At 40.6% G+C, this 15008-nt stretch overlaps 1 protein-coding gene across 7 annotated transcripts in view; it reads right to left on the bottom strand.

The window, feature by feature from the left end:
• The window catches only part of SORCS1 (sortilin related VPS10 domain containing receptor 1), a 575706-nt gene that overhangs the window by 152293 nt on the left and 408405 nt on the right, over window positions 1-15008 (bottom strand). For all 7 annotated transcript variants that reach the window (XM_081221934.1, XM_081221935.1, XM_081221930.1 and 4 more), the window contains exon 6: window positions 8036-8100. In XM_081221934.1, the coding sequence (XP_081078060.1) occupies window positions 8036-8100 (65 nt within the window). The remainder of the gene's footprint in view (window positions 1-8035; window positions 8101-15008) is intronic.

The following is a 15008-nucleotide window of genomic DNA, read 5'->3' as shown; positions in this document are numbered from 1 at the left end:
CTGAGCCTACACGTCCGGAGCCTGTGCTCCACAATGGGAGAGGCCACAGCAGTGAGAGGCCCGCGTACTGCCAAAAAAAAAAAAAAAAAAAAAAAAATCACCTCTTCACTGCGCTCCTCATTCAGGATGCCCACACTCTTCTCTGGGTGTGTATCTCTGCCTAGTTTCTGACTAACTGCACTCCTCCTCATTAAGGGAGGATGCCCAACCAAACCCCTTCTCTCCAGGTGCATCTCTGCCTTGCTTCTATCTTAACTAAACAAACTGTTTCTCTGTGCGCTCTCCCACTTGCTGTGCTATGTCTCTAATAATAAACTTTGTACATCTTTTTACAGTTTTTGCCTCTGTGAGAAATGCATTTTTCACTGGGGGCAAGAGCCAGTGGGTGTGGTGCTTAGGATTCCTGGTTTTCATCCAAGCTACCCAGGTTCAATTCCTGGGCAGGGAATTAAGATCTTGCTTCACACCACCACTCACTGCTGCCTCTCCAATATCAGTAGGTGCCACTGGACTCTCTAAGTCTGGAAGCTTGATTTAGGGATAGGGGAGGAGAGGTGAGAAGGCATTTGGTAAATGTGTTGGGAAGTGATGAAACCAAGCAGGACCCTGTGGGGCTCATGGACACAAAAGCCTTTCTGTGGCCCCATTTCTTTTTTTTTTTTTTCTTTTTTGCGGTACGTGGGCCTCTCACTGTTGTGGCCTCTCCCACTGTGGAGCACAGCCTCCGGACACGCAGGCTCAGCGGCCATGGCTCATGGGCCCAGCTGCTCCGTGGCATGTGGGATCTTCCCGGACCAGGGCACGAACCCGTGTCCCCTGCGTCGGCAGGCGGACTCTCAACCACTGTGCCACCAGGGAAGCCCCCCATTTCTTGATTACAGGAAATAGGCTTCATTCAGCCTCCAAGACCTTCCCTGAGTTCCAACAGGCGGGTTCAAATGGTTGCTAATAAGGGAAGGGACGGGATGCAGAGACAAGGGAGGAGCAGCCAAGAAACAATAGTGCAGCCTTGGGGCAGGGTCCTGGTTCCCCCCTTCAAGGGATATACATAACAGTATCTTTGAGCTGTTTTGCAGATACTGAAATCCCCACCAGGTGGGAGAAGTTAATGGTATGCTGCCCACAAGCACTTAGACCCCAGACCTGCTGGAACCAGAAGGTTGATGATGCTAATTCCCACTTACCTTCTCACCAACCAATCAGAAGAATGTCCATGAGCTGATCACGCCCTCCTCTTTGAACCATTGCTATAAAACTCCTCACTACCCCCTCCAGGTCGGGACACACAGTTCTGAGGGCATGAGCCTGCTGTGGCCCCTTTTGCCTGGCAAAGCAATAAAACTATTATTTCTACTTTATGCAAAACTCTGTCTCCAAGATTTAATTCGGTGTTGGGGTACAGAGGCCAGATTTGGCTTCAGTGGTGGGGAGCTATCAGAATCTGAAACTGACCAGAAGTGGAAATGTCTAACCTCTTCCCGGGCCCCACCCTAGAAGTGATTAATATATTAACTGTTTGAAAAAGAAGGTAAAAGAAGGCTATGAAACATGGGGTCTAATAAGGCCGATTGGTGTACAAGAGCTGGAGTGGCAGGTTTGATATGTTTTAGATTTGCATAAAAATGCAAATAATGCATAACGTTCTTCTCTAGAACATTAAAGAGATTTGATAGCTTTTGAAGGGTCATTGAAGAGGAACTACAAATAACCAAGAAAAATAAATACAAATTCTTAACCTCCCTCCTAAGTAAATAAATACAAATTAAAACAATAAGGATATGCCGCATTTTTGCTCATCAGACAGGCTATGTTTAAAAAAATTTTCATAACAACCTGGACTATTGAGGGTACGTAAACATAGGCATTCTCATATTTAGAGAGTATGCAATGATGCATCTATTTCAGAGGGAAATGTGACAATGCCTATAAAAATTAAAAATGTACACATTCTTGGATTTCCCAGGGAAATTCCAGGGATTTCCCATCAGTAATTTTTTTTTGAGCAGTGCTTGCTCCCTAAACACGTTTGAATGCTTATTCACCAAATAAGTAATACGTGCGTACATGTATGTATCAACATTCTTTGAAATAGCCAAACATCTATATATCTATTAATGAGATGGTGATTAACAAAATTATAGTTGGCTGTATAATGGGGTTCCTATGTAGTGATTAGCCATGAAGTGGCTAACTTTATATATACTGATATAGAAAGATTTTTAACTTGCTATTGCATTCACCCACACTGAATCTGGCATAACAGTTTTACAATATGAACATTTGTGAGTGTGTATGTATGTGTACACACATACATATTTATCTGTATAAGCCTAAACAATTTCTGGAATAATATAGAAGACATATATTTTTTTAAAATACCAACTCTGGGGACTTATTGGTGGTCCAGGGGGTAAGACTCCATGCTCCCAATGCAGGGGGTCTGGGTTCAATCCCTGGTCGGGGAACTAGATCCCGCATGCGTGCCACAACTAAGAGTCTGCATGCTGCAAGTAAAGATCCCGCATGCCGCAACTAAGACCCGGCACAGCCTAAATAAATAAATAAATAAATAAATATTTTTTTTAAATAAATAAAATTACTAACTTTGGGGAATGAGAATGAAGGTCAGGAAGTGGATCTACTTTTCCCTTGATACACTGGAATACTACTTATCTTTTTATTGTCATCGTTGCTACTTCTGTTGGTATAAAAGTAATTAATGCTTATAGTGTAAACTCAAACCATTTCATTGCTAATATACTGGGCCTGATGAGAACTGAGGTCTCTATCACCTTCCCGCAGTATCTCAGCAGTGCTCACCTTATACAGATATTGATATGCATGCCGTTCAATATGGAAATTCGATTGGAGGAGTGGAAAGTGAAAAGCAGAAATGAGATGACCAGTTCTTACCCACAACAAGAATTAGTGAGATGGTGGCTATACAAAGCTGTGATTTTCCTTTGATTTTTATCTCAGCTTATAAAATGCTGGTTTGAGTTTCATTTCAGAAAGAGTTTGGAGGCAGTCTTTTTCATAGCTGGTTAAAGAGCCAAGGTTGTTTTTCGCCAGTGAAAGAGATTAGTCCTATGGTAAGTTGTTACAAGGTTAGTTACTCAAGTAAATAGACATGGAGACCAGTAATTGTCTCCTGTCCCTGCTGGCACAGATCACTACAAGTACAGAAAAAATTCAGGTCACTGGCCAGGTCTTTCATTTCAGAAGTAAAAGGGAGAAGCAATAAAGCTCAAACTTGGTACTGCAGGTTCTCTTACAAGATGATGTATATAGATGAGTATAAATATAAAACTATAGACCCATGTGTAATTACCATGCAAAGAATTCTGATAAAAGTTATATTCTTTTCCTCCAAATCACATATACATACTGGCATACAATTTCAGGGAGTCATGAGTTTCTCATGCTCATCCATTAGGCCTAAGGGACTCTACACACCCTATGGTTAAAGGCCCTTCTGTAAGAAGACGTGCCCAATGGTGACACACACAGATATTTATTAAGTCAACACACATGAATGTGCCAGGCTCTGAGCTATGTTTTGTACATAGAACCAAGATTAAATAAGATACAGCTTTTCACAAAGATTTCAATCCAAGAGTTGGGTCAACATTTTCTAACTACATAGATTACATACACACACACACACCTGTACCTATATTAGGTAAATCAATAGAATGTAGGTTTCCTTTTTACTATTATAATGTACTGGGTAGCAGTTTTAAGGTATTAAGTGCATACAATGCGTGTGCACATTCACACATACACACACACACAAGGTATTTAAACAGCAAAATCTTTGTTTCCTGGATGAGGACCTGTCAATTTGCCCTCGGTTGAACACAGGGGCTGATAACAAATGCCATATCCAATAAACACATTAAAAATATTCCAATAATACTTCCTGTGACTGATTGTACTTGAGTTTGCTCTCTTCAGCTTGCTTCCCAAGGCATAGAGGTAGTACAAGAAAGAATAACATCCTTGTCATGGTTGTTAACTACAAAACATCCAGATTTCAGAGCACAGTTGGCAAGAAATGTTTACATAGGTCATAGACCTTCGTAGAGCAAAAGTTTTCCAGAGCTCACCTCCCCTCAAATATGGAGACTTCAATTGAAACAGAAATTAATTATAAAATATAATCTAGGAAGATTTGAAATGACCCTAAAACTAAACTTTGAATAACAAGCCCACATAAGCATTTGCCATCCACCACGTGGCGATAAGTAAAATAAGCAAGGAGGGATTATTTCTGTCACGTGCCTCAGTGCCTTGTCTACAAAATTCCTAAACCCATTAAAATCAGGAAAAAATTACTTGTTACAAAGTAAAAAAAAAAAAAAAATCATATTATTTTGGCATACACCCTACCAGATGTATGACCTAGAATATAAACAGTGGGTTTCATATACTAAACAGTAATGAAAGGATGGAGAAAAAAGAGGGATCCCAATTCCAGAATGGGGAGAGAGATAACATAGAGATACTGGATTTCTTGGAGCAAATGACCAGCGTGGAGTCTGATTTTGATAAATACACTCTCAGTTATATTTGCTAATAGCTTGCTACTCTGACCTCTCCATGTTCTTTCTTTCCTTCCTCCTCCTCTGTTTCTTTGACGAAGCCACGTTTACTGACTCTCTTGGAGAGAGACAGACAGACACACAGACACACAGAGGGAATATGATACTGAGAAAACCTCATTGTTTTTTATATTTAGTCAGGTCAGGAGTTATGCTTAGATCCTTTATTTCAATTGGTAGGGTTTTTTTTTTAATGTTTTGTTTTGACAGGGATAACTTTTCAAATTAAATCCCTTTATTGAATTTTCACTCTTGGATAGTTTCTGAAGATGCTGTCTTTGCAGAAAAGTAAAATAAAATTATAACTGATATATTTCATGCCTTGTGAAAGCTGAGCCTGAGATGACAGTTTGGCATTACCAACCTCCGTGCCTGCAGGGAGCACAGGAATAATGTTGGGTGAGAGAAAACGTGCCGATCAGGGAAAGTGACAGCCTTGTTGTTTTCAGAATACGGGGTAATGTGCATTAAATGCCACAAGCCAGAAAGCAGCATTATCCCCCAAAGCTTGAAAATAAAAGCAACCTGGGATGCTACCAATTCCATCCAGAGCTTTCTAAACAAGGGGTGTAGTCATGGGAAACAGACCCTAAAGCTCTTTCATTAGTCTTTCACTGTGGGACTTTGTTACTGTAAGTGTGTTCCACAGACCAGAGGCACTGGCTTCACTCTTGGGCCCTTACTGAATCAGAATCCACATTTTAACAAGATCCCTGGATGGGTCGTATGCATGTTCAAGTTTGAGATGCAATGCTCTAAATTTATCAGACAACCTGGTAAGTGAGGTTAGGTAGCCAGCTGGTAACCCTGACAATTGGTCAACTATGTGTTCATTCATTCAATAAATATTTATTAAGCTCCATCTACATGTAGTCACTGTAGAATGTGCTGGAGATGCAGTACTGAGCAAAGGTATACTTGGCTCCTGCACACATAGAACTTAATAGGCTGGTGGAGAGGAAAACTTGTGATCAAATGGAATGTATAATTTCAAACTAAGATGAATACAATAAAGAAAAATAATAGAGTTGGATGAAAGCAAACAAAATAAACTGGTTTAGATTAGGACTTCAAGAAAGACTTCCTTAAGAAATGGATGCTCTCCCTGGATTTGATATAGTTCTATGGTTATTTTGGATGTTATCATTGGGGAAAGCTGGGTGAAGGGTTCAGGGGAACTCCATACTATGATTCTGCAACATCTTTGTGAGCCTAACATTATTTCAAAAAGTTGAAAAAATTAGAAATGATGCTTGACCTTAATCTAAATGATCTTCAGTAATACTTTACTCTGAATTGGTCAGGGAAGGGGGAATAAAGAAAGGTATTCCAAGCAGAGGAAACAGCAGGTATTAGAGTCTTGTTATGGAGACATAGAACTTTGTAGTTTCTAAGAATTGAAAGCAAACCCAAAGGCCTGCAGGTGATGATCGAGGAGGGCACAGAGTGAGATGAGGCTGAGGAAATGGGCAGGCGACAGATTATGTTGCAGCTACAAGTAAAGGTGAGAACTGTGTTCTTTATTACTACAGCAATGGGAACTAAAACAAAGCTCTAAACAGATGGCATGGCAACTTTTGACTTAAGACAGCTCTGGCTACTGTGTACTGAGAACTGAACCACGGAATCCAAGATAATATTATCAGCTCTGGTCACCACCAGAGAGAGCCCACTTTATAAAGAGGTGGGAAAGCAGCTCTAAACTGTTGAGATTATTCTGTGTCAGGTACAATCTGGGCACATTACATATCAGAGCTCTGCCTGAGTTTATAAAGGAGAAAGGAGACGGTCAGCTTGGACCCTGATCTATCCCCACACTGATTCTGCCAAAGAATATATTCATTCCCCAAAGGGGGAAAGAAACCTCTGGAGATAAAGATATCTCCCTGTGAGCACATAGTAATGGAGTAGGTGTGGCTTCTGGAGAGTTTGGATGGCTGGGGTGACCAGCTTCTTTGAGCTGTGAGCTGGTAAACCATGGGTATCATCTGCCTTTGCATCAGAAAAGTGGAGGGCAAGTAGACAGGCTTAGTGTCAGTGATGATGAAGTGTGTGAATTGTGAGGGATATTTTTAAAACAGGGAAGGTGTCAAAAATTAGATTATCACCCTCTGGCTCAGTGCTGAACAACTTCGACCAGCCTCTTGGCACTGTGGTAATTGGAGAGTCCGTTCTCTTCCTTTTCTCTGCACTTGAGACCTCTTTCTTTTCACCTGGGTTTTCTCTCCTCATCTATTGTCCTTCTATGCATTTCCCCGTATTCTCTTTTTCCTTTTTCCCTTTCACCTGTAGTTCCCTAGTAGTACCCCCTGAAATGCTTAGCCCTCCTGGAGATCCTCAGGACCAAAGAAGGGGAAGGAAATCTATGTTGTTGTTGTTTAAATACACTACTTAAACTTTCTATGCCTTGGTTTCTTCATCTGTAAAATGGGAACCACCACCTATGAATTGTAGTGAAGATTAATTGTGATAAAGTATAGAAAGCCCTTAGCATAATTCTTGGTACACGGCAAGTGCTTAGTAAATATTAGCTACTATAGGAATCATTATTATTAACTTATTTAATTTACAGTGAAGAAATGGAGGCATAAAGAGTTTAAGTAACTTTTTCAAGGTCACACAGTAAGTGAGTGAACTTGTGAGTCATGCAGACATGGGTTTGGATTGTGGAGCATCAGCTTTGATCTCCATCATGTGCTAAAGCCAAAATGTCCATAGGAAACACAGTCCTTCACTGTAGCCAACCTAACTAGGGATGTTCAGAACCACCAACTGGCTTTTGCCTCCTGCCGCTTATGATAGGGGACAGACAGGATGATGCTCTTCTACAAGCCCTTTCCAAGTGTTTTGTCAATCTCCCACTAGACAGTGAGGCATTGCCTGGATGATATCTGATAAAATAAGGAAACTGGCAAAACAAATCAAAACAAAAGAGCAGCAATAATGCAATAATAACAAGTGTTTACTTAAAAAGTAAGAAATTTTGGGGCTTCCCTGGTGGCACAGTGGTTGAGAGTCCGCCTGCCGATGCAGGGGACACAGGTTCATGCCCTGGTCCAGGAAGATCCCACATGACGTGGAGTGGCTGGGCCCGTGAGCCATGGCCGCTGACCCTGCGCGTCCGGAGCTTGTGCTCCGCAACGGGAGAGGCCACAACAGAGAGAGGCCCGCATAACGCAAAAAAAAAGGAAAAAAAAAATTGGGGGGGAATTTTCTCATCACCTGCAAAGAAAACCCCTTGATTGGATGAGAGTTGTAGAGAATTATTAAGACAACTCTAGGTAACTAAGGACAAAAAAAAAAAGTCCTCAGGTCCAAACGACTTAGATTATTGATTATTGCCACTGTGATTTCCCTTAACACAGATGCGATTCATGGCAGATCGATAAAATTAATTACTATTAACGTCACGGAAAAGTTGCTTTACTTACGACCATCCACAGTTCTGGCCTCGAGATGCACAAGATCTGGTTCCTTGTTCGACCCCATCACAGACCTAAATGATGGAGAAACATCAACATTAATGAATTCCCATGTGCCTCAGAGAAACTCAGCTGAGCCCACAAACTACTAATGTTCATGGGATTCTAAAGCCACAATCCTTAGGATACATCTACTGTATTTATTGATATAGCGTGACAGTACAATTTTCACTTCAAATAAAACCTATAAAAAATCCTTTATTTGATGACGGCCAGGCTTGACTCTGGCAAGGATACTGTGTGTTATTAACTCCAAATTGCAAATGAGTCCCATGCATGTCATATGTAACAGTCTCACTGACAGTATATTAAACTTTCAAGAGTTGTCAGGCAGATGCCAGGCAGGCTGCTTTACCTGGGTGACTTAAACAGTGATTTACACAGCAAACTGATCTAATCAATGTTTTCATTTGAAATTTGCAGAACTACCTACTACTATCCTATGAACAGACCACATGACCTAACCAATGTAGTGGCCAGAACAGCCTAGAGTGACCATTCTCTGTATTGTTGAACCTGTGTGAGTGGGAAATACAGATGCACTCATATTATGATATGTGCCAGAAATCACAAGTGTAAGTAAAATACAAGTCTATTTAAAATGCCTTGGAGAGGACCCTCAAGATGACGGAGGAGTAAGATGTGGAGATGACCTTCCTCCCCACAAATACATCAGAAATACATCTACCTGTGGAACAACTCCTACAGAACACCTACTGAATGCTGGCAGAAGACCTTAGACTTCCCCAAAGGCAAGAAACTCCCCACATACCTGGGTAGGGCAAAAGAAAAAAAGAAAAAACAGAGACAAAGAATAGGGATGGGACCTGCACCAGTGGGAGGGAGCTGTGAAGGAGGAAAGGTTTCCACACACTGGGAAGCCCCTTTGTGGGCGGAGACTGCGGGGGGCAGAGGGGGGAAGCTTTGGAGCCACGGAGGAGAGCACAGCAACAGGGGTGCAGAGGGCAAAGTGGAGAGATTCCCGCACAGAGGATCGGTGCCGACCACCACTCACCAGCCCGAGAGGTTTGTCTGCTCACCCGCCGCGGCGGGCAGGGGCTGGAAGCTGAGGCTTGGGTTTCGGAGGTCAGATCCCAGGGAGAGGACTTGGGATGACTGCGTGAACACAGCCTGAAGGGGGCTAGTGTGCCACAGCTAGCCGGGAGGGAGTTGGGGAAAAACTCTGGACCTGCCTAAGACGCAACAGACCATTGTTTCGGGGTGCGCGAGGAGAGGGGAATCCTTCCCTGTCTGCCCACAGAAGGCAGAGCACTGCCTAAACGAGCTCCAGAGACAGACGGGAGTGAGCAGCAGCTAACAGCATGGACCCCAGAGACGGGCAGGAGACACTAAGGCTGCTGCTGCCGCCACCAAGAATCCTGTATGCGAGCACAGGACGCTATCCACAACTCCCCTCCCTGGAGGCTGTGCAGCCCGCCACTGCCAGGGTCCCGGGATCCAGGGACAACTTCCCCAGGAGAACACATGGCATGCCTAAGGCTGTTGCAACGTCACGCTGGCCTCTGACACCGCAGGCTTGCCCCGCATCCGTACCCCTCCCTCCCACCGGCCTGAGTGAGCCAGAGCCCCATAATCAGCCGCTCCTTTAACCCCCTCCTGTCTGGATGAAGACCAGACGCCAGAGGGCAACCTACATGCAGAGCAATGCCAAGTCCAAAGCTGAACCCCAGGAGCTGTGCAAAAAATGAAGAGAAAGGGAACTTTCTCCGAGCAGCCTCAGAAGCAGCGGATTAAATCTCCACAGTCAACTTGGTGTACCCTGCATCTGTGGAATACCTGAATAGACAACATCATCCCAAATAGACAGCATCACACCCACTGGGGACAGACACCAAAAACAACGGGAACTATGAACCTGCAGCCTGTGAAAAGGAGACCCCAAACACAGTAAGTTCAGCAAAATGAGAAGACAGAGAAATATGCAGCAGATGAAGGAGCAATGAAAAAACCCACCAGACCAAACAAATGAAGAGGAAGTAGGCAGTCTACCTGAAAAAGAATTCAGAGTAATGATAGTAAAGATGATCCAAAATCTTGGAAATAGAATGGAGAAAATACAAGGAATGTTTAACAAGGACCTAGAAGAACTACAGAGCAAGCAAACAATGATGAACAACACAATAACTGAAATTAAAAATTGTCTAGAAGGAATGAAGAGCAAAATAACTGAGGCAGAAGAACGGATAAGTGTCCTGGAAGATAAAATAGTAGAAATTACTGTCGCAGAGTGGAATAAAGAAAAAGAATGAAAAGAATTGAGGACAGTCTCAGAGACCTCTGGGACAACATTAAACACACCAACATTCGAATTATAGGGGTCCCAGAAGAAGAAGAGACAAAGAAAGGGACTGAGAAAATAGTTGAAGAGATTATAGTTGAAAACTTCTCTAATATGGGAAAGGAAATAGTCGGTCAAGTCCAGGAAGTTCAGAGAGTCCCATACAGGATAAATCCAAGGAGAAATACAACAAGACACATATTAATCAAATTATAAAAAATTAAATACAAAGAAAAAATATTAAAAGCAACAAAGGAAAGTAACAAAATACATACAAGGGAACTCCCATAATGTTAACAGATGATTTCTCAGCAGAAACTCTACAAGCCACAAGGCAGTGGCATGACATATTTAAAGTGATGAAAAGGAAGAACCTACAACCAACATTACTCTACCAGGCAAGGATCTCATTCAGATATGATGGAGAAATCAAAAGCTTTATAGACAAGCAAAAGCTAAGAGAATTCAGCACCACCAAACTAGCTTTACAACAAATACTAAAGGAACTTCTCTAAGTGGGAAACACAAGAGAAGAAAAGAACCTACAAAAACAAATCCAAAACAATTTAAAAAATGGTAATAGGAACATAAATATCAATAATTACCTTAAATGTGAAAGGATTAAATCCTCCAACCAAAAGACAGAAGCTCGCTGGATGGATACAAAAATAATATCTGAATATATGCTGTCTACAAGAGACCCACTTCAGAACTAGGGACGTATATAGACTGAAAGTGAGGGAATAGAAAAAGGTAGTCCATGCCAATGGAAATCAAAAGAAAGCTGGAGTAGAAATACTCATATCAGACAAAATAGACTTTGAAATAAAGACTATTACAAGAGACAAAGAAGGACACTACATAATGATCAAGGAATCAACCAAGAAGATATAACAATTGTAAATATTTATGCACCCAACATAGGAGCACCTCAATACAAAAGGCAAATGCTAACAGCCATAAAAGGGCAAATGCTAACAGCCAAATGCTAACAACAGAATACACTTTCTTCTCAAGTGTTCATGGAACATTCTCCAAGATAGACCATATCTTGGGTCACAAATCAAGCCTTAGTAAATTTAAGAAAATTGAAATCATATCAAGTATCTTTTCTGAACAAAATGCTGTGAGACTAGATATCAATTGCAGGAAAAAATCTGTAAAAAATACAAACACATGGAGGCTAAACAATATGCTACTATATAACCAAGAGATCACTGAAGAAATCAAAGAGGAAATAAAAAAATACCTAGAAACGAATGACAATGAAAACATGACAACCCAAAACCTATGGAATACAGCAAAAGCAGTTCTAAGAGGGAAGTTTATAGCAATACAATCCTACCTCAAGAAACAAGAAACATCTCAAACAAACAACCTAACTTACACCTAAAGCAATTAGAGAAAGAAGAAGAACAACAACAAAAAAACAAAGTTAGCAGAAGGAAAGAAATCATAAAGATCAGATCAGAAATAAATGAAAAAGAAATGAAAGAAATAATAGCAGAGATCAATAAAACTAAAAGCTGGTTCTTTGAGAAGATAAACAAGATTGATAAACCATTAGCCACACTCATCAAGAAAAAAGGGAAAAGACTCAAATCAACAGAATTAGAAGTGAAAAAGGAGAAGTAACCACTGACACTGCAGAAAAACAAAGGATCATAAGAGATTACTACAAGCAACTATATGCCAATAAAATGGACAACCTGGAAGAAATGGTCAAATTCTTAGAAAAGAACAACCTTCTGAGACTGAACCAGGAAGAAACAGAAAATATAAACAGACCAGTCACAAGCACTGAAATTGGAACTGTGATTAAAAATCTTCCAAGAAACAAAAGGCCAGGACCAGATGGCTTCTCAGGTGAATTCTATCAAACTTTTAGAGAGAACTAACACCTATCCTTCTCAGACTCTTCCAAAATATAGCAGAGGGAGGAACACTCCCAACTCATTCTACGAGGCCACCATCACCCTGATGCCAAAACCAGACAAAGATGTCACAAGAAAAGAAAACTACAGGCCAATATCACTGATGAACATAGATGCAAAAATCCTCAGCAAAATACTAGCAAACAGAATCCAGCAGCACATTAAAAGGATCACACACCATGATCAAGTGGGGTTTATCCCAGGAATGTAAGGATTCTTCACTATATGTAAATCAATCAATGTGATACACCATATTAAAAAATTGAAGTACAAAAGCCATATGAAAATCTCAATAGATGCAGAAAAAGCTTTCAACAAATTTCAACACCCATTTATGATAAAAACTCTCCAGAAAGTAGGCATAGAGGGAACTTACCTCAACATAATAAAGGCCATATATGATAAACCCACAGCCAACATCGTTCTCCATGGTGAAAAACTGAAACCATTTCCACTAAGATCAGGAACAAGACAAGGTTGCCCACTCTCACCACTATTATTCAACATATTTTGGAAATTTTAGCCACAGCAATCAGAGAAGAATATCAAATAAAAAGGAATCCAACTTGGAAAAGAAGAAGTAAAGCTGTCACTGTTTTCACCTGACATGATATTACACTTAGAAAATCCAAAAGATTCTACCAAAAAACTACTAGAGCTAATCAATGAGTTTGGTAAAATAGCAGGATACAAAATTAATGCACAGAAATCTCTTGCATTCCTATGCACTAATGATGAAAAATCTGAAGGAAAAATTAAGGAAACACTCCCATTTACCACTGCAACAAAAACAATAAAATACCTAAGAATAAACCTACCTAAGGAGACAAAAGACCTGTATGCAGAAAACTATAAGACACTGATGAAAGAAATTAAAGATGATACAAACAGATGGAGAGATATACCATGTTCTTGGATTGCAAGAATCCACATTGTGAAAATGACCATGCTACCTAAAGCAATCTACAGATTCAATGCAATCCCTATCAAACTACCAATGGCATTTTTCAAACAACTAGAAAAAAAAATTTCACAGTTTGTATGTAAACACAAAAGACCCCGAATAGCCAAAGCAATCTTGAGAAAGAAAAATGGAGCTGGAGGAACCAGGCTCCCTGACTTTAGACTATACTACAAGACTACAGCAATCAAGACAGTATGATAGTGGCACAAAAACAGAAATAAAGATCAATGGAACAGGATAGAAAGTCCAGAGATAAACCCACACACATATGGTCACCTTTTCTTTGAGAAAGGAGATAATAATATGCAATGGAGAAAAGACAGCCTCTTCAATAAGTGGTGCTGGGAAAATTGGACAGGCAGCTACATACAAAAGAATGAAATTACAACACTCCCTAACACCATACACAAAAATCAACCCAAAATGGATTAAAGACCTAAATGTAAGGCCAGACACTATAAAACTCTTAGAGGAAAACATAGGCAGAACACTCTATGACATAAATCACGGCAAGATCCTTTTGGACCCATCTCCTAGAGAAATGGAAATAAAAACAAAAATAAACAAATGGGACCTAATGAAACTTAAAAGCTTTTGCATAGCAAAGGAAACCATAAACAGATGAAAAGACAACCCTCAGAATGGGAGAAAATATTTGCTAAAAAGCAACTGACACAGGATTAATCTCCAAAATATACAAGCATCTCATGCAGCTCCATATCAGAAAAACAAACAACCCAATCCAAAAATGGGCAGAAAACCTGAATAGACATTTCTCCAAAAAAGATATACAGACTGCCAACAAACACATGAAAGGATGGTCAACATCACTAATCATTAGAGAAATGCAAATCAAAACTACAACGAGGCATCACATCACACCAGGGAGAATGGTCATCATCAAAAAATCTATAAACAATAAATGCTGGAGAGGGTATGGAGAAAAGGGAACCCTCTTGCACTGCTGATGAGAATGTAAATTGATACAGCCACTATAGAGATCAGTATGGAGGTTCCTTAAAAAACTAAAAATAGAATTACCATACAACCCAGCTACCCCACTACTGGGCATATACCCTGAGAAAATCATAATTCAAAAAGAGTCATGTACCACAATGTTCATTGCAGCACTATTTACAATAGCCAGGACATGGAAGCAACCTAAACATCTATCAACAGATGAATGGATAAAGAAGATGTGACACATATATACAATGGAATATTACTCAGCCATAAAAAGAAACGAAATTTAGTTATTTGTAGTGAGGTGGATGGACCTAGAATCTGTCATACAGAGTGAAGTAAGTCAGAAAGAGAAAGACAAATACCATATGCTATGCTAACACATATGTATGGAATCTAAAAAAAAAATGGTTCTCATGAACCTAGGGGCAGGACAGGAATAAAGAGGCAGATGTAGAGAATGGACTTGAGGGCACGGGGAGGGGGAAGGGTAAGCTGGGACAAAGTGAGAGAGTGGCATGGACATATATACACTACCAAACGTAAAACAGATAGCTAGTGGGAAGCAGCCTCATAGCACAGGGAGATCAGCTAGGTGCTTTGTGACCACCTAGAGGGGTGAGATAGGGAGGGTGGGAAGGAGATGCAAGAGGGAGGGGATATAGGGATATAAGTATATGTATAGCTGATTCACTTTCTTATACAGCAGAAAGTAACACAACAATGTAAAGCAATTATACTCCAATAAATATGTTTAAAAAA

Source organism: Mesoplodon bidens (genome assembly GCF_964165515.1).
Source record: "Mesoplodon bidens genome assembly, chromosome: 1".
NCBI classification, from domain to species: domain Eukaryota; kingdom Metazoa; phylum Chordata; class Mammalia; order Artiodactyla; family Ziphiidae; genus Mesoplodon; species Mesoplodon bidens.
This window is presented reverse-complemented; position numbering and strand designations above follow the sequence as displayed.